This window comes from Aythya ferina (assembly GCF_964211825.1).
Source record: "Aythya ferina genome assembly, chromosome: 6".
Classification (NCBI taxonomy): Eukaryota; Metazoa; Chordata; class Aves; order Anseriformes; family Anatidae; genus Aythya; species Aythya ferina.
Window position 1 is genome coordinate 24,700,469 of NC_140303.1, and position 27,808 is coordinate 24,728,276.

The 27,808-nt window shown below is 37.1% G+C and overlaps 1 protein-coding gene across 1 annotated transcript; it reads right to left on the reverse strand.

Moving 5' to 3' along the window:
* Positions 1-886: 886 nt before the first annotated feature.
* TANK (TRAF family member associated NFKB activator) lies at positions 887-27,808 on the reverse strand. The gene is made up of 10 exons (XM_084524218.1): positions 27,709-27,808; positions 27,045-27,178; positions 23,870-24,016; positions 20,523-20,631; positions 19,587-19,699; positions 12,515-12,694; positions 11,179-11,255; positions 8,990-9,108; positions 6,861-7,441; positions 887-2,398 (listed from the first exon to the last, which is right to left on the reverse strand). The coding sequence occupies exons 3-10, from the start codon at positions 23,966-23,968 to the stop codon at positions 2,231-2,233; spliced, it is 1,446 nt and encodes a 481-aa protein (XP_084380344.1). The 5' UTR covers positions 23,969-24,016; positions 27,045-27,178; positions 27,709-27,808; the 3' UTR covers positions 887-2,230.

A 27,808-nucleotide genomic window follows, 5' to 3' on the forward strand; every position in this document is an offset into this window, starting at 1 on the left:
GAGGCAGTCGGTAGCAACCTTGGCTCACGAGGCTGCTGCTCTTTCACTCCTCTCCGGTTCCACTTTCTTCCTCCAGATTTTTTTTTTTTTTCTTTTAATGAAATCCCACTTCCCATTTGGACTCAACCTCCTCTGCTGAGCTGGGCTCGTTGGAAGGGGGAGAGGAGGGGAGGAATACTGAACCTCCTCTGGAGAGTGTAATAAAGCAGATGTCCCTGCTGGCAGCAGCAGCCTCCAGGAAAGCTGTACGAGCGGGGCCCACTCAGGGACCGCGCTCACCTCCCACCTCAAGTCCCTCACAACTGCTTAGCGCCAGTTTTTTTTGTCGCTTTTCAGCCCCAGGCTGCCGCCCCTCGCAGCGGACTAATCGGGAGCCGCCGCGGACGCCCTGAGGCAGGACCACTCCTCATCACCCAGGCTGAGCCAGGGCCCTCGGTAGGCGCTCTCCTAGCGGCAGGGGAGCCGCTAGGGCTCCCCGAGGCCGGGGAGCGCCAGGTGTCCCCCCCCCAGCCGCACGCTGGGCTGCAGGGGGCCGCAGCTCCACCGAGTGCCCCCCTGCCCCCCGCCCGGGGACTGGGGCTCGGCGCGGGGCTCCCGGGGAAAACGCGTCCGGGCACGGGGAGACATTATTTTACTTTCTGGATAGGTGATTCGCACTCTGGTCAGCTCTTAATAATGTGAGCTCCCGAGCTCGAGTTTCACGGCTGAGAGGATAAGGCGGTTTCGTATCGGGGCTATCTTGAGAGGTGCGAATCCTCATCTCTCTTCCCAGTCCTGGAAGTCCTGGGAGTCCTGCTGCCCCGGGACCCTCCCGCAGAGGGACTTTCGCTTGGCTCCACAGGGGGCTTGCAGCTGGTGACAGTGACAGAGTCTTTCTCCAGGCCACTTTGCAGACACGCACTGTACACTGCTGTTTATTACACTCTGTTGACAGCCAGTCACAAACATGAGATGTTTAAAATACAGCAAATAACTGCAGAAAAATCCATTTCTAAAAAAGATGCAGGTGTATTTTTTTCCAGAAATAAGTCACCTGTGAACAAATCTTTAAAAAGTGGTATGCTTTGCTGCTATAAAAATATTAATGCTAATTATCAAAAATCAGGACAAAACCCTATACTCAGTTCATATGCAAAAAGCTCCAGGTCACCTTTTATCATTAATTTAAATTGCTTAGTAAAAAACATTGTTTTTTAATTTGAACCCTATAATTCCATAAAATGTGCAAACTTTATCAAAATGCAATGTTTCACCTAAACACAAATTCATATTGCATTGAGAAAGCCACTCTTGCATATTCACGTTAAAACTGAAGTCACTGAGATTTCCATTTTTAGGTTTTCCCCTCACCCGTCTAGGCCATAACTGACTTGAACAATCCTTCATAACAGACCAGAAGGAAAGGTAAATAATCTTTGGTATTCTTAGTTTTAGGGACAGTTCAGCCTTTTCTCATTCCATCCTTCATAGTAATATACCCTTTTCTATGGCAGTATTTTACTAATGATTAATGCTAGAACAGTATGTTAACAAAATAGTTTTTTTTTTTTTTTTTTTTTTTTAAACAAGATTTATCAGACATACAGAAAACTGCTACCAGTCCATTTTAGCAAAAGGGTCATTTATGTGCTGTGTTAGATTAATCTCTCTAGAAAACAATTCAGAAAGAAAGTCAACCATTGATTTATATTAAAGAGTCTATCCTAATTTTGGCACACTAGGCAATCAGTTACTCTGATGATTTTGCAAGAATCTGAATTAAGAGGTTCACTACTATAAGTCAAATTTGGAAATTTCATAATAGAAATTAAAAATTAGAGCCTACTTCTCCTTTCTGTTTACTTCAAGGAGAAGAGAATCATAACTGGATATTGAGAAAAAATGCTAGTGTTACACCAATTTCCCCACCCAGATTAAGGAATTAATCCTGCAAATCTGTACTCATAAATATAATCATGACTTTGAGCCTATTCAGACAAAGATTAATTGGAAAAAAAAGGCATTTAACAACAATCCCAACGGTAATATTGAAGCATAACAAGCAATAATGTATTACAGTACTGACTTACAGTTCCATTTTACCTTGTCAAATGACAATTAAGAATGTGCTTATCTGACAATTTCAGTTATGAGTTCTTGTTACAAGTCTTAATTCTTAAATTCTTAGCATATCTATTGAATAAAAAAATCAAATGTATGCAAAAACAGTGATCCATTGAATCCTCATACATTAAGACTGTACTTTAAAGTGGGAATTCAGATGCCGAAGAAAATCTTCCTTAGATGTTATAGATGGTGGGAAAACTTCTCGACAGAATTCACATACTCCACACTGATTCAGTTCAGAGTCTGTATATGCTTGTGCCAGCAAATCATTGTCTTGAGGCTGCCAAATGAGCTAAAAGAAACAGAAAATGATTATTGCTGTGGTTTATGATATGATTTCCATGATACTGTGGTTTATATTTATGTTAAAAATACCTGCCTCTTTAGAGTAGGTGTACTTAACACATGCCTTGCCAGAGACATTAACTACTACCTAATTTTAAATAATTAAGAAAGACAGGATTTTTTAAAGTTTTGGTTTTGAGTTCCATAAACATAACATTCTTGCAAATGCTTAAAACGCCTTGATATCTATTAATGATAAATACTGCTAAGAACAGAATTCCGTAGTATCAGTACAATAAATATTAAGGCTTTTAACATTGTATTTCAATACTTTACTGTAGAAGCTGCAGGACATCGTAGCAATTTAAACTGAAATAACAAATTTTTGCCTCAGGATAAAATACGTACTTCTTGTACAGAGCTAGTATGAAACATTTGATTTCTATTCTTATTGGTACACACCTAATTTTCAGTTAACTTACAAAATGACTAGAGCAATGTTGTATGGCTTAAGTTATTTATTTAATCTGACTGCCTTTTAGTGTAAACGTGTCTAAAATAATCTCAGTTTTGGGATTCCTTCTGCCATGACAGCATCAATAGTGCCATCTGAATATCTATCTACATTCAGGCAATTCTGTAAACTATGCTACATTTGGTTCAGCAGCTGTTACTGCTCTTGGTACCTGAGCTAGCTAGTTGAAAGCCAACAAGTCTGTTTACCTGACAATAGGGACTTGAGCCCGATACATGCTCTTAGTTAGAGGGTAGACTATATAGCTTGCTGGCAACTAGGACTCAGAAAGCCTTCTATTAGTTTTCAGGTAGTTAAAAATTAAGTTCTATTACTTTGGTATTAGCAACAAACACAAGATAAAATACATAGTTACATGGCCAAGATGATAAGGTTTTGAGTAAATTGCAAACTACTGCTGTGACTGCAAAGTAGACAGAATGGCGGTGAGTTGGTATCAGCTTTATGTGGGGCTGGAACCTAGAAAAGGAGAGCGCCCTACAGGTTTTTTTTTTGGCTCATCTTTCTTCTATATTGCTTCAATCACACATGGAAAGGCAAGCAAGAACACTTTAGAGAGTAGTTTCTCTTGAAGTTTTAAATTTCTTGCTATTCATACTTAACAGAGAGTTTTAATTTTCAACTCTTCTTCAAATTTATCATGCCAAATAGTTAGAATCTAATGTTTATTCCTGCTACGATAATTTACTGTACAACTAACCTGGCTTTCATAGTGGTTAATCCTTGTATTTAAACCAGCTACAACTTGGAGACAATTTCCTGTCCATTCCCCATTTAAACAGTGTTTAGCTTATCAGATAGTGGGAGCAGATTTACTGTCTTTCATTATGGTCAGCAATCCATATAATTAAATTGACTAATTAGTAATTAAGTGCAATCACACCACTTCTTTTCAGCTAAAAGAGCCTACTTATTGTATGTTGATGGTGTAAATTGCATATTAGATTTATCTAGACACTGACACACTTAAATATCCCTAATGAAATGTGTTTAGAATTACTTGTTTTTAATATCCTATTATGTAAAGCACCATTAAAAAAAAAAAAAAGATAAAATATTATTGTAAAAATCCCACTAAAGACATAGTTAGATTTTCAGTCTTGGAAGCATGACAAGGGAAGATACTCATCTAGCAACACACTGAAGCAAACACTTAACTTCCATTTCTTTCTTTGAGTGTTAAGAATATGTTTAAAATGCTTTTCAGAATAGGGATGTATTTAAGTGGGCGTTTCATTTCAAAACAATATTCAGATTAAGATCAATAGACTAATGACTTGCTTTTAAAATCGTGAACATTCTTAGAAATGTTTTTGGTAGAAACAACCCCCTCAAACTGTGAATACTGATAAACATATGCATCTATATGCAAGTCTCAATTAACAGTAGTCTGTAAAATCCTAGGTCCACTAATATCCATGCTTATTTTAATCTGCTGCTCTTTTCAGTCACATGTTTTTTTTTTAAAAGTTATATCCTAAGAAAACAGTACTGAGTTTTCACATTTAGTATCCACAAAGAAGGAAAGAGCTAAATTTATTACAGCAACTGAGAGCAGTTCCAAGAACTTACTGTTGCCAAATCTACTGCATTTATGGGGTTTTCCATTTTATAAGTTAACATATGTAGTAAATACTTGAAAGTTTTATCTACACTAGGGAAAAAAAAATCAGGTATCTCATTCCTCTGTACTGGAGCTTCACCAGTGGCAGGGATGATGGTAACATAACTACTCCCTAGAAAGGTGGAAAAATACTAAGAACAAGTATTATTAATAGCTTTTGCTAAGGTTAATACAGTAAAAAGGGCATGTATGCAAGTAACACTTTAAAATATTATTTTAATCTACATGTATAATTATCTGTGAATCAAATCTTCAGCAGAATTAATAGTCAGAAAGAAACTCCAAAGCTGAGTCCAATTCACTAGGAAAAATACTAAAAAAAGCAACCAACGAAACAAACAAAAACAAACAAAAAACAGCTTTTGAAGGCAGCTTCACAAAAGTGATGGATGTTGAGAGAGACAGAAAGACTAATAGATGTTAAAGTAATATTGGCTTGGTTCAAACAAGTCTCTGGATAAGATGCATTTTAAGCTGTCTTACATGTTCTACAGTACTATGTAGATACGATTTATAAATACTGAAACAGTATTTGCCTTTTTTCCCCAGCTGTTAGCATTATTACATTTTCTCCACAAAGTAAATCATTTACATTTCAAGTGATGCCACCAAATTAATATCCTTTTTTTTTAAAAAAAAAAAAACAGAAATACCAATGATAAAACCAATAGCTGACAATAAGCTGAATAGCTTATTGCTATTCAACTGCAATTCTTGTCTACTTTTTAAGCAGCATACTCCCCTATCAATTTATAATCACATACCAGCTGTTTCACTTGCTGTAATATACAATGCAGGGTGCCATCTATTGAAAAACGGATACACAGACTAACTAGTAAAAGAACAAGCTGGAGAGAAAATACAAAAAAAAAAGAGAAGAGTAACAAGCAGTGGAGCGAATACTTCACAGCTCCACAGGAATTCTACCAGTGACAAAATAAGTGGTTTAATTTGTTTAACTCAGTCACAATTTTAATGGAAGATCCAATGAAAAATAAAGCATAATAAAACCTGTAATTAGTAAATTAATATAGAATCTCTTTACATTATTATTACATAATTAATATCTCCTACATAACAGAGAGGTATTTAAAATACATTTTGAAAAATCAGGCATATAATTTAAAATAAAAATAATGGAGAAAAGCAAACTTTCTATGCTTTAAACTTTTCATCCCAAACTGGTTTGCAGTGGAAAATTAAACTAGAATTGGTGCTAGTAGAAGAAATCATAAAAGCTAGGATGTCCTACAAATGCTTCCCAAATGCCAGTTTTGCATGTCATACAGTAACAAAATCGAGAGGTAAAGCTCTTTTATCTCCACGTACGTTATCATTAGCAAAGAACATAAAAAATACATAAATGTAAATAGGAAAAATATTCCAAATCCACCTTCAGAGAATTCTAAATATCACTATTTGTATATTCTCAAAAAGTTCTCCTTTCAGGAGGTGTGAGAAAAGCCACAGAAATGTAGGAAAAAAAAAAAAAAAAGGAAAAAGAAATCAAAGTCTATAAATTCTGAGCAATTTCATTTGAAAGAAAATGGCACACAAAGGAAGCAAAATATTCAGAGATATGATGATACAACCTGCTGAAACCTTAGCCTGCACTACAGCAATTGGGCCTTGCTTTCAGAATGCCCGCGGACTTCAAGTAGCTACGACTGAAATTCAAGCTCAAAGTACTTATATAAACATGATTTAGGTATCTTAGTGTACTTCCACTCATTTATAAAAATAAATAATTATGTTCTCCTAATGATTGCTTAAACTATGAAGAACATATTTTAAGTTTTCTTAGAGGGGAGGAATGAGATGCTGTTTATACCAGATAAAAAGTAGATTGTTTTTTCCACAGTGAAGTATTTATCTGTTTAGTTTTTTTAATCAGTTCATTTGTCATATTCTCTGCTGTACATTAAAAACAGTTAAAACAATTACGTGCCCTATTCATCTGAGATCAAGGGTAGAAGGAAAGCAATCTAGGGGGCAACTTATGATTAATGATAGCTTTGAAACAGATATTGAAGCAATTAACATCTACATGAACTGAAATTTGTGCAAGTATATACAGTGCTTACAGCTACTTAAAGTCTTGCCCTATTTCCCTGGAAAAGTTCCTTGTATACATACCTCAGTATCAGGGAGAACAACTGACAAAATATATTGGCTTAAAAAAAGACTGGTGAGATACCTCATAGAATATATTATTCCTGTCTCAGAGACCTTAGCAATGCGTTTGTCTGCATCACTTCCTTTTTTCTTTTTTTTTTTTTTTTTGAATGTACAGTATTTATAGAAAGATACCTGATGAGGACCTCTGACGGTTGTCCCAGCAGCTTCTAAAGGAAAAATTGCTTCAGGTGATCCCTGGTTCGTGTGCTTAGGTATAAACGTGAAACCAGTGTCTGCTGCTTTTAAGCACGTTTTGTCACGGGTATTTTCTACGGGCATGTTTGCATGATTTGGGGGGTTTGTTTTGTCAACAGTAGTTAAGCTTTGTAAAGCTGAGGTCATGAGATCAACTCCACGAGCTTCAAATGAGTTAGGTTCCAATTTACTGAGGTTAACAGCACGGTCTCTGTGCTCCAGGTTAAAATGATGATCTTGAAGCATGTTTTCAGCTATACCAGTACAAGGAACCGTTGGTTTCTCCTGAGTGCTCTGCAAGAAAGCAGAGTCATTGTCTGTAGGTGGAAACTTGACATTAAATTTAGAAAGTGATTCTACAGAGTTGTTGTCCTCATCTTGGCCCACTCCTCTTGGTGTGATAGATGTGATGCATGATGCACCTCTATTTATATCCTGTATAACCCGAGGCTTAAAAAGCTCTTCTGCTTGTTCATCAGTTTTATCAGTACACTGTATCGGCATGGAAAACTGTATTTCTGTGAAGAAAGATTAAAGAAAACATTAAGCAATATATCGTTATTCAAGGTGTGATGTTGGGGTATTTTTCCTGTGAAGGTTTTGATTTTCCTTCTTGGCTTCTTAACCTTAATTTTGTCTCTTTGAAATCAGTTCAAGATGTATTTTTTTCCACAAGCATTAGCTCTGACTCAAAAATTATCGGAAGAGAAATAAAAGGAAACAATTCTGTTCTAATAATTCTATTTCTCTTTGATTTATGGCTATAAACATTTCCATTTTATTGAAACTTATGTTGTCCCATACTCTTAACACATACTTGCATATATTTACTGAAGTGTTCTGGCAGAAATAGAAGCTGGAACCAAAACTATTACATGCAGTGCCAAGAACATGCTAGGCACCATGAACAAGATTTGAGAAGGTATTCAGGTACCAAACTCCCATCAACTTTCAAATTAGGTAAATATTTAAACTGAACAATTATTCAGAAGATGGACCATATTTCCCCTGTGTTTTGAGTATTCCCCATTTATTCTGGGGGCTCTGTACATTTACTATGCAAAGGTCTTCTGATATCACTCAGATATTGTTACAATGTGGGCCACAGAATTAATAAAAATTCAACAGATCCATATGATGTACAGCTTTTCACATAGTTAGTTAAGTTAGGAACATATTTAAAGAAAAATAATTAATTCTGGAATAAATTGTGAAGCACCCATATCCCAGACAATGAAGTTTAGTAGTGTACACTAGAATACAACATTACAGTTCGGATGTAGCCTTTTGAAGCCACGAGTTACACATTAGCATATCTACAAAACTTGGGCAAAGGCGAAACTTTAATTAGAAACAAGTGTTGGTATCAGTGTAAATTTGGCAAGTATTTTTTGAAATCATTTTTTGTTGTTTTGTTTTTAAATAATTTGACCCTACTATCAAGCAAAGCTGGTAGGAATAACCTTAATAGCTTCAATTATATTTTAATACAAGCATTAGCAGAACTGGACATTCCAGACCTCTTCCAGTGGCCACAAAAATCAAGTCTGCCTTTTGTTTTTAGGAAATATTGGGTTAAGCTCTTGTTCCGTATAACAAAAACGGTATTTAAAAGTCTGCACAAGGAAGTCTAGGCAATCAGTCCTCTGACTCTCCTCAGTCCAGCAGTTTTCCTCTAACAGATATGGGGCTAGAGACATTCATAACAGACATCTTTTGAACTGACAGCTAAATTAAAAGCAAGCAAGCGCTGTCATTCACACAGTATGATAGGATCTCACATGTAGTAAGTGCCTGCCTCTCACTCCAAGGGACAAAACAATTATGAGAGCCATTGATGTGACGACTGTCTTTTATAGCATGTGATTTGGAGCATTCGTCATGGAATGCCAAAACTGGCGGTGCGTTTTCTTGGTGAAATACTGAGCACCATGTGAACAGACTTGAAAAAGGCAGATGGTAAACAGTGGAAGTACTTCTATGTATGTGTAATTTACAGTATTTTCAAATATAAAGCAAAGCTTTCAAACAGTTGAATCACAATAAGAGCTTAAGTATGATATTACCAGTTTCAGGTTCTGGCTTTATCTTAAATTTACTCAGTTGGTCTGTTTGTTCTCTGGCTAGCATACATATTCGATGACACTCTTCTTTCATCTCCTGGAAAATAGTCTCCAGATTCTCCCTAGAAGATCAAATTACAAATTAAAGCATCAGTCACTTCAGCTCATTATGACCTTTAATCTAGTCACACTCACAAACCAGAGAAAAACAATAGCGTAAGCTACTTTTCTTGGAGAGCTTGTTCCTCAACATATGTATATACATTTTTGTTCTCCTCTGTAAAAGCAAGCAGAAAATAGAAAAAAAATGTAGTCAAATACCTATTTAGTCATATCATACACACAAACATTCAAGCTTAGGGCCTGACTCTGCAAGGACCCAAAGAAAAATCCTTTATTTTTTTTTTCCTTCAATTCTCTCAGGTATCAGTGGAAAAGCTTTTACTCCACAAGTGTGAAAGATACTGTTTGCATCCCATTCTAGGCAAAATAGGATCCCACTGTTGTGGGCATTAACTGTTTTCTACTGTTTCCTGTGGACTTCAGACTTTGCAGGAGAAGGAACACACAAGCATTTGTTATTATTCCTTCCTTCTTTATCTACCTGATATTTTTGAGAGGCATCAGTAAACTCATTCCTCTCTTTTATACAACATCATATGACTTCTCCTTTTATTCTGAGGGGTCTTTTCAGTATATCATCTCTAGAATATCATATGGCCATCTGATACTTAGTTATCTGCATTAGAACTAGTAGACATAGTTCTCCGTGCTGGTTTGAATTTTATTTGCCCAAAGGCACCACGCATCACGTTGTTCAGTTATTGATGCATCAATAAAATTCCCTCATGAAATTTAGATAAACCTGCTGAGCAGTTTATATGTCTAAGCACATAATGGATTTTATAAAATGAACTATAAAGATGAAAAAATTAAGTTTGCAACAAACTGGACTTGTGTTCTCTTTTGCATCTTGGCATCAAAAGAGGTCAAAAGGGGTTTTTCTTTAATCTGATGAATGGTTTTCCTTTTTACTGCTTATTTGTCCAGAAATCAGGAGTATCATGAGCTATACTCCTACTTTTGTTGCACTTCTTTTTTTTGAAAACAAATGTCTTTCTGGATCTTACTTCAAGAAAGAAACATCTACAGAAGGAGTTAAAGTTCAGGTATTTCAATAAATAAGAAGTGAGAAAAGACTTAACTCAAATCTTTAATTGGAGGTTTAAAATATACATATGATTAGATAATCCATTCTTCATTTGCTAGGCATTTGTGATACCATAACAAACGTAGATATATCATAACCATTTAGATATACATCAGTAAAGACAAAAAAAAGAGTCTTTATCAGAGTCTTATTTCCCCCCTTTCTTATCCTATAGCAGTAATGATCCAGACTAAAGATTCACACTGTTTACCTAGTCTATGTGAGAGAGTGGCCAAAACCAGTTGCCTTGGCAAGAATGTAAGAAGACAGGAAGAATTCACAATACTTTTCCCTAATACTCTCCTAAGTCCCACCTTTAAGAACCTTCTATTTGACCCCAGCAAAGGTTGTTAAGTAGTATTATTGCCTATCCTGTGAAAAATGCAAACCTAAGTTTGGTCAATATTTTTCCCAAAACACTGGCAGAAGGGGGAACGCTTGCTTGGGAAATACACTGCTTTTGGTTCCTTGGTTGTTGCCAGGGCTGGCTGGCCTCAGTTTACAGATAAACCTGGTTTCAAACTCTCATTTAGGATGGATCAGGCCAAGAATTATTTCTTCATGCTGACTATCAGACCTCCTCCTGGCAGCGCAGCAGGCTCCTCTGCTGTGCTGCCATCAGTTAATCCATTATGGTAGTACATTCCTGCTCTGAAGGGATTTAATGCAAGGGAATTAATACTTATCCAAAACCCAGCATTAATATCTGCAGTTATTTCCCACAGAGTTTAACCTCCTGCTGAACCAAGTGGCTATTTTTCTTCCTTCCAACTTAACTCTATATACGTGCAAAGCCCTGTTATGATTCCACATGGTCACTGGCTTTATTTCCTTCCCACGCTAACTCTTTGATCTCTGCTGCTCTCCCACCCTGCTGCTGCCCAATTTTTAAGATACTATGTGGAAATGATGGAGATAGCAGGTCTTAGTATCAGAAAAGACAACTAAAAGTAAGTTGACAAAATGTTGCTAAAGTATTTACCTTGCATGCCCTGGTGAAATAGGAGAGAATCCTAGAGATAATTCAGGCTTATCTGGAACAACTTTCTTACTTTTCACCTTGAAGTAAAAAATTAAAAGTATGAATCACAGGTTAGCATATTCATTTTGCTCTTCACCCTGATATGAATAAAAATGGCACAGTATCCTTCAGCTAGTCGTTCTGTAAGCTCTCAAAACATTCACAAAATGACAAAACCCTTTATTTATTTATTTTACCTCGTGTGTGAAGTCTTATTTTTAGTTTAGCTTTTAACAACTCAGTGTGGCATTCCTCTGCTCATACTTTCTTGAAAGAAAACTCATTCTAAGAATATTGCTTCACTGCAAGTCTGTTTTAAACATGTACAAGTTAATGTTATATATTGCATATAAGCTTGTTACTGAGGTATCCAGCAATTTCAGCTCTTAAAAAAATCAATATATTCACAAAAATTTTCAATGAACACATCAAAAGCTAATGTGTCAAGAGTCCGCTCAGGTTTTTGGATGTTATTAACTTTGACTACCACCTTGTGGTTCACTCTAGTATTACATAGTTTTAAGGCAGTGCCAGGTATTAAAAGTTTTTACGAGAATCAGTCATTAAGCTGTAGTTCCCCTAGATCTACATTACCAAATGGTCCGGTTATGTTCATATGAGCTCCACATCAGACTCAGAACTTGATCATATGTCTGCCAAATTATCTGGTTTCAATATATTGCTTATAACCACTGACCCATAGTCTACCTGGTAATAGAGTGCAACTGCAGCTCCCGTTGGCACATTTGAGTTGCTTTAAATGTCCCTACATTGGTTACAAATAGCTGCTGTAAAAAGTCAAGCAAATGCTTGCTTGGTAAGTCTGAGGGCAATGAATTGTGTTGCTTTGTCCTTTTAGTTACAGTCACTTTGAATTAGCTAGCTAAAATACATTTATAAGATTGCGTTCAGCCTGCAGTACAGCTATCCCACAGCTATATTTCACACCGGATGCTATTTTATCACAAAAATAGGGTGGGGTTAAAGAGAAAAAAAATCAACTCAATTATGGTGAAAAATCCCAACTGAAAATTATAAAACTGAAACGCTGATCTCGGGTTTTCACAAATATAGCACTATAATGACAACGTAAAAATAACACACAAACCAATCAATGAATTAAATAGTTCGGTTACCTATGTTCTTTATATAAATTAGTAATTTCCTAGTAACTATTTAATGTTGACATTTAAAATAATTTTCTTAGAACAATTAGTATAAACACGTTTGAAAAAACTAATAATTTTCAAAAGTTTGGTTTCTCATTTTATCTCCACTTGTTTTAATCTTATCTTACCTCCATTTTGTATATTGGCATCTGCATACTCTTTTGTGCTTCATTTAATTCTTTCAATTTAATTTTCAGAGATCGTATTTTATCTTCTTGGTTGGAAATAATAGACATAAGCTTTCTTTCCTTTTGACTGCTTTTGTCCTCAAGTTGCTTCAACTTCATGCTCTCATTTTCTAACTGTTCCTAAAAAACAATTTTAGAAATGCCAGTACAATTAATAGAACTGAGCTTTGTGGAATATCATTATTCAGCAGTCCAGAAAGAGCTAAATAAAGATTCTGCAACATAAATAAAAGCCATCATTATTAGCTAAAATATTAATTTTGAATTGATAGTAAAGACCTTTTACTGCTACACATAGATGTATCTGATCATAGATGATTACTCAAAACAACTGTATGTTCTGAATTTGAGTCATATTGGTGAATATAGAAAAAATACCATCTTGATTCACTTACTGTGCCATACACATTAGCATCTTATTTACAACATAGTGTATGTTTAATATATAAAATAATAATTAATTAACATTGTTTAAGATGGATTGAAATTAAAGGTGATATTCTGCGGCTACCTTGTTTTTTGAACAAGCCCACGAATACTGCAATGCTAGCAAGATTTACAAAATAAAAAGCAGTGGCTGGTCCCACTTTAACTACAGATCTGGTAATTTGGGGAATTTTTATGTAAGCGAGCTTTTTGGTGGAATGAAGAATTCTATAAGGAATGATTATTATTTTATATACACAGAAGTAGTCCTTGAATAATTTTCAAGAAAAAAAAAAATCAATGGAAATAAATAAAAAAAAACAAACAACATGGCTATGAAAACCTTATAGTTGTCAATTTATGAAATATCTAGAAACACTGATATTGAACTGCATCAAGTGTTGCATAGCGTTCCCTGAAGCCCGTCTGTTTCTGCAAGAGCCCAAAGGGGTTTACTCTGCAAGATGGAATGTAAGTGGAATGCAGTATGATAGTCTGTAGGCAGGTAGAGCAAGGTAAAGAGGAAAACAGCAAATAAACGCTTTTCTGAGAAGAATATTTGTTTTATTTACAAATGTGACCTAAATAGATTGAGGTTGTGTGTTTGGAGATTAGGTAGGTAAATACTAATGTAAATTATAAGATACGAAGCTATTATCAGTGAGATAACCCAAACTAGACAATGACAGCCATACGGGGATAGATTTAGAGCTGGTCTACAGAGACACCAGGTGGTTAAGCATGGATGTGTGCATGTGCAGCTAACACAACATTTTAGTGCCAAGAAGTTATCCTATCTGGATAAACAAACTCAGAAAAAGGGCCTTGAAGGCATTGTTTTTTCCCCAGCATCAATTGTGACTTTATAAAGTAAACCTAAGCTCAGAGCTTCAGTGCCGCTCTGGACTTGGGTGGGATCCCAGGGATCCAGATTAAACATCAACTGCTTTCTAGGTTCAAAACACTGTCTAAAAATGCAAAACTCCCCTCTCAGCACAATGTGCAGATCTTACATACCCAGTCATTCAAACACCTTTGAACTGGCAAGGCATTTCTGCTTTAGGTATTGCAAACTTCTTAATTCCTATGGCTGGAGGACTCTTGGGCTGACAGGTATTGTGGGAAGTATATAGAACTCATAGGACAGATCATGAAACCATTTCTATAGTCTTCTAGTGTGGAATCTGTACACTGCATCATAGTAGATAAGAATCTAGGGAAGCGTATGAAAAAAAAAAGACAACAGCAACATAGGAAAAAAAGAAGAAAGGTTTTCAGATGCAGTTCTGGAAAAAGCAAAACATTTGAAGATTTTAGGCCAAAGAACCCTGAAGACCATCAACTTCATTAACATGCTACAGCAACTAGGTTGGATTTTCTCAAAAGGCACAACAAGAACACTAAAGCACTATGAGGCACAGAAAGTTTAGAGCAACTTCAGGAAATATCTGATGATTGAGAAAAGAATCATACAGAGCAATGTGCAAAAAACCACAACTATGTTAAGAGGAGATGGAGGCATGCATAAAAGTATTTTTAACAGATCTGAGAATACTTGGAAGAATGTTATAGCCAGGCTGAAGCTGGACGTAGTTTTTAAACTATATACCTTTTCCACGTAACTCTAAGACTACAAAGGTCTGAAAAACGTGATGCAGCATAAGAATAATAACAAATTCATAGTATCTATGAAGAAGGCTTCAGTATTGTTTTGTGTACAACATGGAAAGCATACAGCAACATGGCTCATGACCAGTTTAGTTCATACATCAAGCCACAGTTAAATATGAAAAGTGCTAAGCTGTTACTTCTCCACCTGGGTCACGCAGAGCAAACCAAACATAGCTACCAGGGAGCGTTCCAGTCATCTAAGCACAAAAATACAGTACCTATGATATGGGGAACGACATTTTGCCATTCCAGGAACATGAAATCAGTAATATTTCATTCTGTGGGTTCACAGGCTCCAAGCCACAACAGAGCTATTTGGTAACAGGGTTCCCAAACACTCCTTGGTCAAATTCCATTTCCCTTTTAAAAAGCAAATGAGACACAGCTTCTCCTGTATTTTCCTTTTAAAATGGGATGCTTGGAAATCCAAACACCCACAAAAAAGCTTATGTCAACCACAGCACTTGCCCTTGAAGAACAACTTTAACTTAAGTACAGTGAATTAACTCAGTGAGCCTGTGATACAGCGTTGATCTGCACATACCATTTATCCATTCAGAACTACTACAGCTCCAAAAAACAAGGACTTTGAAAAGCTTCCAGACAACTGGGAGCAATGCAGTAACAGCCAGTAGCTCTCTCCAATTTTTCCTATCTTTTCCAATGGGAAGCGAGGACAAGATTTTAGAAAACAATGAGAAAACCCACGTGGGAACCAATGTGAGAAGAGCCATTCAACATGTTGCAGTGAAGATGTATCAGTGCATACTAGTGTAAGTCATCAGGTCTTGTGCACTGTCAGCCTGTCACACCAGGAAAAACACTTGCAAAACTATTACATCTTTGGGGATCTTCCAGTAATATAAGCTCTCACATGTTGATCCTCTTACAGTTTCTAATACTGACTGAATTTGGGTGTTTGCAAACAATGTGGTAACATTTGTAAATTGCGTTAAGTTTTAGCTTAATGCAATCAAGTATGTCACACAGGTGATACCTACTCAGTCAAGGACTTGGCCACATAATGGATCTTTTAAGAATGCTGGTATTAGCAACCAACAGAGAGGTTACATCTGTATTATGAACAGATCAGTATCTTTTCTTTTGGAGAGGCCTTAACTTCATAGGATACTCAAGTTGGAAGGGACCTCAAAGGTTCTTCAGATCAGCCTTCTAATCAAAGCAGCGGTAACCTTTTCTGATGCCTGTCTTTCCTCCTATTGAAATGTTTTCCCTTATGTCCAGTCTGGACCTTTCGTGTTTGTCTCTCACCTTCTTGCCATGCACCACTGTGAAGAGCCTGGGTCTGCCTGCCTGATAACTTCCCTGAACGTATTAGAGAGCTATTAGTTTCCCCTGAAGTCATCTATTCTACAGGCTGAACAAGTCCAGTTTCTTCATCTTCTTCTCATAGGGTACATGATCAAGATCTCAGATCCTTTCCAGCAGAGTCGCTGCACGGCCAGTCAGTCCCCAGAATGTGCTGCTGCAAATGCAGGTCCCTTTATTTTTTCCCTGAAGTGTGCTATAATGGCCTGTTTCAGTGGCTTCCTAGGATAAATAAACTTGCAGATGGTTTTTAAGGAAAAATACTATTCAACTTACAAACTACTCTAAGTGGTTTCAAGGAATATTAACTGTAATGACTTTTAACAGCTTAAGCAAAAACTTTTTATTATTTTTGGGCAGAGATAGCCTAAACAGATGAAGCAATAAGGAAAAGGCTACCAATACCAAAATTTCCTAGAACACGTAGCAGGGCCTAACTAATCCTAGTGCATACATAGTATCCATAGCAAAGGATAGCTAAATACATAGACTTGTCAGCATAAAATCATAAAGCACAGCTTTGTGTCAAAAACAGAAAAGCTAACACCAGTGAAGTTGATATTGACTGCAATACAACTGTACGAGACTGCTGCAGTAGCTGCTTTTAGTCACTTAAGTCATTTTAAGCACAAAGATGACTAACATGTATTTGCCATTCCTTTGCTTACAGTCTGCATGAGGAAAACCTAAACATTTATTGTAGAATGAACAATTTTGTATGCCATATGCATTATTCATTCCTGACACAGTTTCTTCACCTTTTTTGTGGTACAAGAAATTCTGATTGACAAACTCCACACAGTGTTTTATACTGAGGTTCCTGACCAAGGAAAATATGAACATGATCTTATTTTCTTCACAGGTATTGACTTAGCGTCCTGTTTTATGGACACTGCAACAATTCCGATACATAACTCTGTACTAGAAATAACACAGAAGAAGCTTTGTGGGACATTGTTTGCTGGACAGCTTTGGCTATGAAACAGCTACAGGATCCACATTCTTCCTAGTTAATAAAGTTAAACCAGGCAGTTCTGAAAAACAGCACCTGAAAAGGCAGCAATTTAGGTCTCTTTGGTCTCCTCAAATAGAGGACTGAAAATATCCAGTAATTTTGTATATGGTTTGGTACTGACCAGGCCACTGCCTGATAAACACTTTATGGCACGCTGGCAACGAAAATAGGCAACAGCAGACAAAATAAACAAGTATGGCCAAATTTTTGAGGTTGGAAAACAGGAAAGCTAATCCCTACCTCATTTTAAACCTCTGAAATTTAAGGTCTAACCATGCACCTATTACAAGCAATCCAGCATTTCTATTAACTTTACTGGAGAACAGAATATAGTTCTCCAGTCTTCCAAAGAAATGCTATTTGACTTAGCAAAAGACAGTTTCAATAGGTATCGGTAAACCTACACAATGCCAGACATGGGAGAAACTCTGAGTTTCAAGGAAGGACAGACAGCAACATTTTAACTTGTACAATTAGTCTTTAATTATTTATTATCCAGAATTGTACATTTTGCAAGCCTGATTTTTTTTTTCCTGGAGAAGTAGAATAATGGAGTTAATGAGATAGAGGACAGCGGCTACAGAAAGTTGTCTAACTTTCATTTTGTTTAATGCAGAATGTGGATAGAATGTGGTTAGAAAAATATATGCTTTCAAATAAAATACGTGAGCTTTCAAATTTGAACAGCCAAAAAAGCCAACACTTTATTGAATTAGATACACTGGATCAGTGGCAGGTTGATGACTTTTTGGTCTAAAAGAAGTTAAAAGATGATGTCTAGGGAAGAGCTCAAGAAAAAAGGAGGTATTTGTGATACAAACTTCAATAAATTGCCAGACCTTCTTAGCCATAGCTTCTGCATTTCTATTAACTCAATATATTTATCTTCCATGAAGTTGTCCAATTTACTCCTGGATTAGGAAGCTCTACTAGTTGACTACCTGTCATGTGAATAATCAGCTCAATTATTGCTATTATTTTTACTTTTACCCTGACTTCATTTATTCAGGAAGACAGGGACTGTGCCTGGGCTTAAGTGCACATATTCTATATAGTTGATTCTGCATGGAGTTATTATCAAAAATCTTCCCATTTACAGCACAGATGAAACAAAATCCAGATGAATTTGCTGAGAGGCAGCTGTAATAACTGACTAAATCAAAATGCAGATAAAGACAAATAACATATTCCATTAAGAAAATTGCCTCTAAAATAATGATTCCTGCCTCTCATGCATTGCCTGTAATGTACTGTATAGACCACATAATTTCTCAGTGTTTCATGTGAGAAGAGCAGATAACACAGTTCCCTTTTGCATTATATGACTAAGTTACGTAAAACTATTGTCCTCAAACAATCTGAAACAAGAATATGGAATATTAGGCTTGGTCACATCTCCACATGCAACTGTAAGATATGATTATTATCCAATTCAAGATAGAGAAATGCAAAAATACACAAAGATGTTCCATCACAGAGTGAACCCTGTGTTGTACTGCAAATAAAATGCGAAGGTCAGGAAAAAAATAACATTTAGTGATTACAGATTTTAGTGTAGAAAAATTATGTAAAGACTACTTTTTAAATAAAAAATGAGTGTATATAAATCTTTGAGAACAGTACGTTTAAAATGTTTGGAAAGGCTTAGTGTTAAGTAAGATTTCTTCAAGATAATTAAATAAGCATCAGTAATCCAATATGGTTATTTTAAAATTAACATTTCTGTTTAAAAACTGCATTTCCATGAATTTAGTATAACTCGTTTGTTCATAGCTCAGGCTTAGGAAACAAATTCTGAAGCTAACTATTTTTAAATCACATGTCTGATTTCATATACATCTTTTTAACATTGACTTACAAAGTCCCTGTTATGGAGACTCATATTCAAAAATAAGAGATGCCTGCATTACATGACATCTCCCCAAAACAGAATAAGATGATTTAGGATAAGAACAATGCAACTTTGTGCATCTTTGCTCAACATGTGAAATCCATTCACGGTATTTCCTGTCTATTCTACACTACCATTTCATTCTTATTCCTGTTGCTCTCAACAGGCTGTAGTGAAAATTTAAGTGTTACTTCAGTGAATAGGTGAAGAGGGAAGAGAAATTGTATTAAAATTAGCTATTTAAAAAAAATCAAACATATCACCAGCATCTCCAGAGCAATGGATAGTTTATTTATCACTCCTCAAGTGCAGATTTTTCATTTCTTCTTGCAAAAATATGCAGGCTGGCTGTGATGTGAATAGCTCTTGTGAAAGAAAGAGGGAACCCCTTCTTGACCACTGTTTTTGGCAGGTTAAGAAATAAATGAGTTCCTATTTTCTGATGAAAATTATTCTAGGGAGCTGGAGCAAACAAAAACTGCACTAAGAAGGACCAAAGACAGATGCTTAGTTCAACTAATCAGACTACAGGGCACCACACTCGTGCACTTCAGGTGAAGATCTCGTATTGTAAGAAGAACAGTTCAACCACAAAAAATCTCAGTTCTCTCTTTAGGTTCTCATAGTATCATCACAGCACAAATATGATCTTATGCTGAACATGTTGCAGATGACCATACCTTTAAGAGTCTCTCTCTTCGTTTTGCTATGTTCAGTTTTTCAGAGAGCTGGCTACATGATAAGTTGGAGGTTTCAATGTCTTCATGCATCAGAATGTAGGGATGCACATTACCTTAAAATAAAAAGATTGTCACTGCATCTTTCCCCATAAAGCTTCTAAGTACAAGCAAAATCAAAATATGCTAGGCTGACATTAAATTCTCTATTTTCCTTGAGCAAGCCCTCACACTAAACAAGCAAGAGAAACCAAATTCTGCGCTTAGAGACAATGCAAGACTCATCTAGCAATAATGAATGTACATGTATTCTTAAAAGTAAAAGCCAACTACTTTGCTATTATTTATGAAAATCAGGAGTGTTAGGCTAGTGTGAATAAATATTTAATGAGCATGGCAGAGTAACCATGTGTTAATCTGACTCTTCTCTTATTTGTGTACTACAGTCAAACAGTAGAAAATTATCCGTCAATGACTATTTGATTTGAAAGAATTACCTGCTATAAAGTTTCAGTTATCCACTAGATCAGCATCACAAGACTTGTCTAATGTAAAAGACATAACCATAGCATTCACATCTAGAGCAACCTATGAGTTAAACTTATTAACAGATAATTGTAAAAGTAATTACGTGACGTGCTTAATGTAGTGATTGATTTGAATCCATATTTTCATAACTTTTATTGACTTCAGTGTGAGCAGGTTCTACATTTAAAGAAAATCTCACAATTTCTTGAAGAGGATACAGAGAGACCTCAGAAGTGTTGCATTTTATAAATAGATTTTGAAACAGCACATTTGTGTTAACTCTCACGTTCGCAGAAAAGTATGATAGTGCTCTGAGAGATGTATATTGTAAAAGCTGAAGCAACAAAGTCAAAACTATTCATCAATGCAACACAGCATAAAAAGAAATAATGCGCAGACTGGAGTACATACCTCTATTAGCATTCAGAGCAGCTAACTGTGAATTCAGTTTTGCAATAATGCTGTTTTGAAGCTCTATCTGTTCCTGCTGTTCACGTATTTGCTGCATGTAGTTCTCTGTCTGCAAATATAATTTAATTAGCATTAGTCTTATTTTGTTTTGACTAGGGGTCTCCTATTTAGCATATAAAAAACATCTCTGATTTTTAAAGATGACTGTAGTTGTGGACCTCTGCATGAAAACCCAACTACAGTCATCTTTGGCAAGTCTGTAATTTTGAGACTGCACTGATTATAAAAGGTATAAAAAATAAATTCTGATTTTAAGTAACTGTTTCAACTGTAGCAGTTATAAAGGATAGGATAAATTAAGTATAGGAATCTTCTTACATAGCCATAGAACACATAGGGTTTAAAATGAGAACTACAGCATTTACTTCTTCAGAATGCTGGTCAGTTAGTTTATCCATAGAAAGATATAACTTTCTTCCCCTGTATTTTCTAACAAATAAATTATATAGAAATTGGCTTTCAGAAAGATAGGTTTTTAAATTAAATCAACATTGCTTATTCCCTACAACCTTGTAAGTAACTAGTTGTCTACGTACAGAGATTTTGCCTGTTTCTTTGAGTGCAGTAGACTTGGTATTCTAACCTAGAAAACTGGGGGGGGGGGGAGGAGAAGCAAACAAGCAGAAAGTAAGAGTAGCCAATCAGCCCCATTTTTCATCTAGTTACGCTCTATTTTGCGCTATAACCAGGCCATACAGAGCCTAATAAGGCTGCTCACATTTCACCAAAGAGTATAAATGTTATTAGACAGTCAGTTAATTGAACACACGGTCAGGTGGCAGGAAGATGCTAATATTCAAGAACTATTATTTCATTAGCACATCCCTAATGTTGCAGTTACAGTAGCACTAAAAACAAGCAAGAAAACTTGTGAAATCCCAGCAAGGAAACTTACAGAAATGCACTGAATTTGTCTGGAATTAAGAATATGCCTATTATTGAACAGGTCAATACCTGGGACAAGACAGGTATGTCTTCTCTTCTATTTATAATTTATCCATACTGCTTTCTAATTCTCTGATCTCAGTCATGTTTAAATTCCACACACCCCTACTGCCCAATATGCTTGTCTGTGAAGTAGGCAGGAATAAACCTAGAAACAAAATTTATTTTAAAAGGCCAGGTAGTAGTTGTACTATGAGAGTTTAAAAAAAAAAAAGTGATCAAAGAGCAGTACACTCCAGCAGCTACCAAGAGACCTCATGAAGCAGAAAAATCACTGAGAACCAAATTGAAAATGTACAACAGCAATGTCTTGTCAACACTTCTGTACAGAGCACAGACATGACAGCTAAAACAGACAGAAGAGAAGATGCTTTTGACAGCCAGTGTGCACAAATTATTCCTTGAGTCAGATGGCAGCAACAAGTTACCAACTAGAAGATCTGCATGACAACCAACCATCCATCTGTATCAAACACCATCTGGCCGAGATGACTCTGGCTTCTGTGTGCTTGACATGGCTCCCAGCTCTAGAGACTGGCAAAACAAGTGGCCTATTGGTAACTTAAGTAGTAAACTGTTAACAACAGAATGGTGGACAATCCAACAAATCCACACAATGAACAGAGGAATTTACTATAGCAAGGCACCATACAAAGGTCAAACCAAACTCGTGTTTTTTGAATAAAAAGACTGAAATACAACACAAACAAAAATACCCCAACTAGTTATAGTATCAACTCTTCCTAAAAAAATACTTCCATTCTCTTCTGAAGCCATGGAATCAACTACTGAAAGTTTGATTAGGGCAACAATTTGAACAAATGGCAATCCTTTATGAAAGGTTTTTGCCTTTGATTTCTGTACCTGAGAAAATGCAGAGGGAAATACTGCAAGCATTTAGTTCACTTAACATTAATGATCTCACAATTTTATGATTTTCTTCCATGGACTTGAAGAGAGCTATCTCCTGACCTTGTATTTGATGTCTTCTTTCTATGGCAGAAATTTCTTTCAGGTAGTTAGATGCCCCAGAAGTATTAACTTGACTGTTTTTCCTTCAAATAATTTTTCATCACAAGAGAGGGAATTCAAAAGATTCTCAAACATTCTGAAGTATGTTGCCTTTTGTTAAGTTAGTTGCAATTTCAGCACAAAATATATCTGACTTGCTTCCTCTGCTTGTTAAGTGCAGAAAACTCTACAGATTTGCATCGGCACTGCTGCAACAGACTAGGCACGTAGTTAGGCTGAACAGTGGATGAATGACTTGATACTTGTTCTGTAGGGCCTTGGCTAGTTTATTTTGACATGAGCATGGATGGTAAGATCGTACCCAGCTATCAGAATGCTCTCTAGTAGGCATTTCCTTACTCCCAATGGCACTACTGCTTATATAACTTGACATTGAATATGGTTCACCTGCCCTCAAATAAAGCCCCAACCTACCCGTTCTACTGAAGTAAAAGTCCTGTCTAAAACACTCAAGCCTTGCAGTTAGCTAACAGAGTTTTCCTTGCTGTGAAGTATATGCACAATAAAATTTGTATCACAAACTCCCAAACTGATAGCTTTGCAATATGCTGGCACATATGATAAGTCCTAGAAGAATTTTGGCTTAAGCAATGTTTTTTACAACAGCAAACTAGATAAGAATTCAAAGGTGCTCCTTACTGGTCAGGATGCCTCCAAAATCTGTTTCTGTTGCTTCATAATTAAAGAAAAATTGTGTAGATTTATTATTATTTTTTTTAAATCAATAAATATTCTAATCATTTTAAGATACGTTTGCTGTAACTGTTTCAAGCAATATTGTCCTAAGAGCTTGCACAGTGCTTAACACACTAAGGCCTTTGGCTTTTACATTGTGTAAGTTAATAATTTATGTGGCATATTCTCCCATTAACACAAAATTATTTAATTTAAGCTATTTAATAACTTAATTTGATTACGCTATTTACAGTAATAACTTAAAATTTGGTCACTTCTGAATAAACCAAATTAAATTTCAAGATGTCCTTCATAAAGCTGGGTAACTTGCATATACATCTTTACTGCTTACATTAAAAGACTTGATTAATCCTTCAAAACAGAAAACACTTTTCTTCTGTTTAAAATAAGAAAAGTAATAATAAATTAAAGGTTGAAAACCAGAAAGCCACCTACTACATTCACACCTTAATGAATTACTCTGCAGTTTACTGGCCTGGTCGTATAACTGTAATTTTCAACTTTAACAGATGTACTCAAGTGTGCCTAGCCAAAGTGAAACCGAAATCTACATGTACCACAATCCTTCACAGAAGGGGTGGCTTTACAAATACAGTGCAGAACCCAACACATACTTTTTGCTGTAGCTCTTTCACAGCATGGTCCCTATCCATGCATGCTTGCCGATAGGCTTCATAAGCTTTATTAAGCTGCTCTCCGATGTTCTTGTCCATAATTCCCAGTGTTGTTTCATCACTGAAAGGATGATCAAGTTAAAAGACCTGAAAAGTAATCAGAAGGAAAAAGAAAGCTAAGAAAAAGAAGTGTATAACTAAAAATAAATATAATATCACTTGTATTATTATCAGATTCAAGCAATTACCTAAATTTATGATATTTCCAACAGTTTAATGTTTATACAATTATGAAGTAACAGACATTATTAAAACAAAGCAAAACCTAGCTTTTGGCATTAAACAATACAAAGGGAAAAAGCTAATAACATTAGGTCACATCACAACCTATTCTATGCCATATTTGAAAATAAAAACACATGCAGCACCAAAAGATGAATTAAAACATCTTTTATCTAAAAAATTAGTAATATCAACCAGTAAGACTCAGACCTTTTCACACATTACAATCAACTTTTTACTCTTTGTGATCAATTTCAGTATCAGCTCCTGAAAATAAAGCTCGTGAATCATGAGGCATAAGACTACAATATTAACTGGTTACAGACTTCAATTTCAAGAGAGATTGAACTTTGAAGACACAGTCGCTTTACTTCTATAACAATAGATGACAAAAAATATAGAATTAAAATTTATTGTAATGTAATAGGGGACAGGTAGCGAATTCTCAAAAACAGCAAAAATGGGCCAGCACTATGGAAAAACAAAAGAAAACAAAACAACAACAAAAAATCAGCAGTAATTCATATCTCCTCTCCTAATTCAATATTAGCATGGTCACCTCACAGTACAAAGTGTGAACAGCCACTGTCACCTATCACTGTCTTCTGGGATCGTGCATAAACCACAGACACTACTAAGGAAACATGCAGTCAAGAGAGGATAAGCCACAGAAAGATGGGGATGAGGATAACCTGTCCTGGACCCTGGCAAAAATCCTAACGACTGCAGCTTGAAGCTTTTGTTATTTTTTTCTTGCTCTTGAATATCTTCTACATCACTGATGCTTAATTCAAAAAAGTGGTTTGACTTTCCTAGAAAGTGCAATGTAGTACTGTATGGATGTTGCATTTTTTTGTCCTGTTTCAATTGTCTCAACTCCAGCATGACAGTACTTTATTAGTAACATTTACTACTTTAATTTTTTACTTTAAAGTAAATTCTTTGACAGATTGGAAACATTTAGGGACCCTTTGATACAACAAGTATTATTGAAATTCACAAAGTTTTGTATAACATCTACACTATTTCATGTAAAATGTTTTTGTTTTCTAAACACCAGTTCCTTAGATTATAATCTCAGTTACATGTTTACTGTCTCAAAAAACAGTAACACAAACTACTTCATCCACCCTCCCCATCCCTCAAAGAGTAACCCTCCACTAACTGGAACATTCCCTGTAATACCTGGGACACATCTTGAAACAGATAAATAGACTTTCTTTCAGCTTCAAATGAAGGACCGTTTTATGTAATTCAACGAATAAAATCAGATACTACATTTGTCTGCAGGGGCAGGTACTAAACTGAGGAAGGGTGTTGTTATAGCTGAAAGTGATTGAAAATGTGCTCTCACATTCCTTAAAAACTTGCAGAGTTTGCACTGGTGTTGATTTTGTTCTTCTCTGAAATTCTCCAGAAGACACTTAGCTTGTTACAGTTTACTTAATCAACTGTAGTGTCCTGTACCTATAAAATGTAACTTCAAAAATAGACTGCAGCAGATTTAAAAGACTAAGTTCAGCTTCCAATAGAAGGAATGGGGTTCAGCTCTGGACAGCTCACTGTTTGTAGAAAATGAAGGTGTGCAAATTCAATCTCAGTTTGATAAAAACAGCACTCTAAATTTATGCCTGACTTCAAGCCCTCTACTGACTGATTGATTCAGACTGCGAACTTCAAAATTGTCGTGTGACGTCTTGGTTACGTAATGGTGATAGAAGTCTACACTGCCACAGGATAAGATATTCCTGCCTTCCCCAATCTCAGGCCATGTATTTTTGCCACCTATTTGTACCAATGTCAGTGTTTTTATGCTACACAGTTGAGTTGTGCCAGAGAAATAGCTGCCTACTTCCTCAAAAAAATTCAACAGGAGCTAGTTCAGTGCAAGGCTGCTGGAGCACTACTACCAACACAGGGAGGCAGTGGGAACATGAGACTAGCCGTGGGCAGGACTGCAGCAGTCTAGATTTAGATTGGATTAAACTGCTCTGTAGTCACACCCTGAGTTGCCTGTTGCTGGAATAAATAGATAATATAAGAAGCAGTTATCTCATATCCAGAACTCCTTGCAATTAGAAAAAACTGGCTCCTTTTCCTGCTTCTCCTCCATAGGCATCAATATTTAACAGGGAAATTGCCAACTGTTCCTTGTCATTTTCTCTGCTCCCTTCATCCAGTTAGGAGGAAAAAAAACAAATACCCCCACTATTTTAACCAAGCCTTGCTGCATCAATATAGCTACTGGAACGTATTCAGCCCAAAGCTGACAACCCTGATCTTTAGCAACTGACATGCTAGATGTTCATTAGATCCTAAAGACTCTTTCACAACTATTAACAGCAATATGGAGTCAGAACAGATGCAGCAATACAAAATGCTATATTCAGTCTAACAAGGACAGAATTAGACAGAGATTAACTCCGGAGTTTGCCTGATAAGGGAGTCCTGTAGATGTGAGTAGCTTTGAGTGTTGTGCTGCCTGACCAGCGGCAGTGGGACCTTGAATTTCATCTTTGAGTACTGACTTGAACACTGGAAAACAACTGGATACAGCCAATACTGTAAGACAAACCTTAAAGTAAACTAACTCAAGGAAACCTGCAGATGCTCTTAAAATATTTGCTTCAAGTGGAAAACATTTCACTGGCACAGGTGGGAAAAAAAAACAGCAGCAGTAATATGAATTTTCTGCGAGTCAAATGCCAAAAAAGCCCCGATAGAAAAATCAGCAACCTTCTGCTGCACACATCATGAAGTCCCAGCACCATGGATCACCACAGAGTCACAGTCGGAGTTTTCATAGTGCCTCAGAAACGCCTTTAATACCAAAGAAGTAAGGCTTTAGCTAATCATGTGTATACAAACACCCATTCATAATACACGTGCCTACCTCTCATAGATTCATACGAGCACATAGATGCCATCCAGCAGCAAGCACTCCTCTACATATTTCTGCTTTCAAAACAGTTTCTCCAATGGAAATACTTTGTAAGTTACACTGCCATCATCATGGGGGCTGGAAACCTGTTGAGGCAATCACTTGTGAGAGGGAGACCGAGCGTTCCCTGCACTTGCAGTGGGGAGCCGGCTCTGGGGGACAGAAGCCCTGCCTCGCACGGGTGCACCGCGCCGGCAGCCCGGGAAGAGCCCCGGTGGCCCCGGTAGCGCCCCAGCCCTCCGAGCTCAGGGCAAGGCTGCGGCTTCCCGGGCGCTGGGGCGGCACACCCACCCCGGCCGGCGCTGCCAGCGCGCCGCTTTCTGCGCCCCCGCTCGCCGGAGCTGCCCCCCGCTGCCCTCGCTCCCGCAGCCCCGGCCCCTTCCGCGGCACCCAGAGCCCCGGCCGCTGCCCGGAGCCCCGCGGGGGAAGCGGCTGCCCCGGAGCGGCCGGCGGAAGCGCGGAGGGGCGAAGGCACGGCAGGGCAGGGCAGTGCAGAGAGCAGAGCAGGGCGGCCGGGGCAGGCCGGCACCGCAGCCCGCCCGGCAGCCCCGAGGCCGAGCGCCCGGCGCTCCCCGCGGGAGGCAGCGGAGCGGCGTTAGCAGCGACTCAGACTTACGAGCGCCTCACGGAGCCCGCGGCCGCTCCTGGCACAGGGCGCTCGCTCCTGCGAGCACCTTAACCCAGGAACCAGAACTCACTTCCTGCCGGGCCTCTCC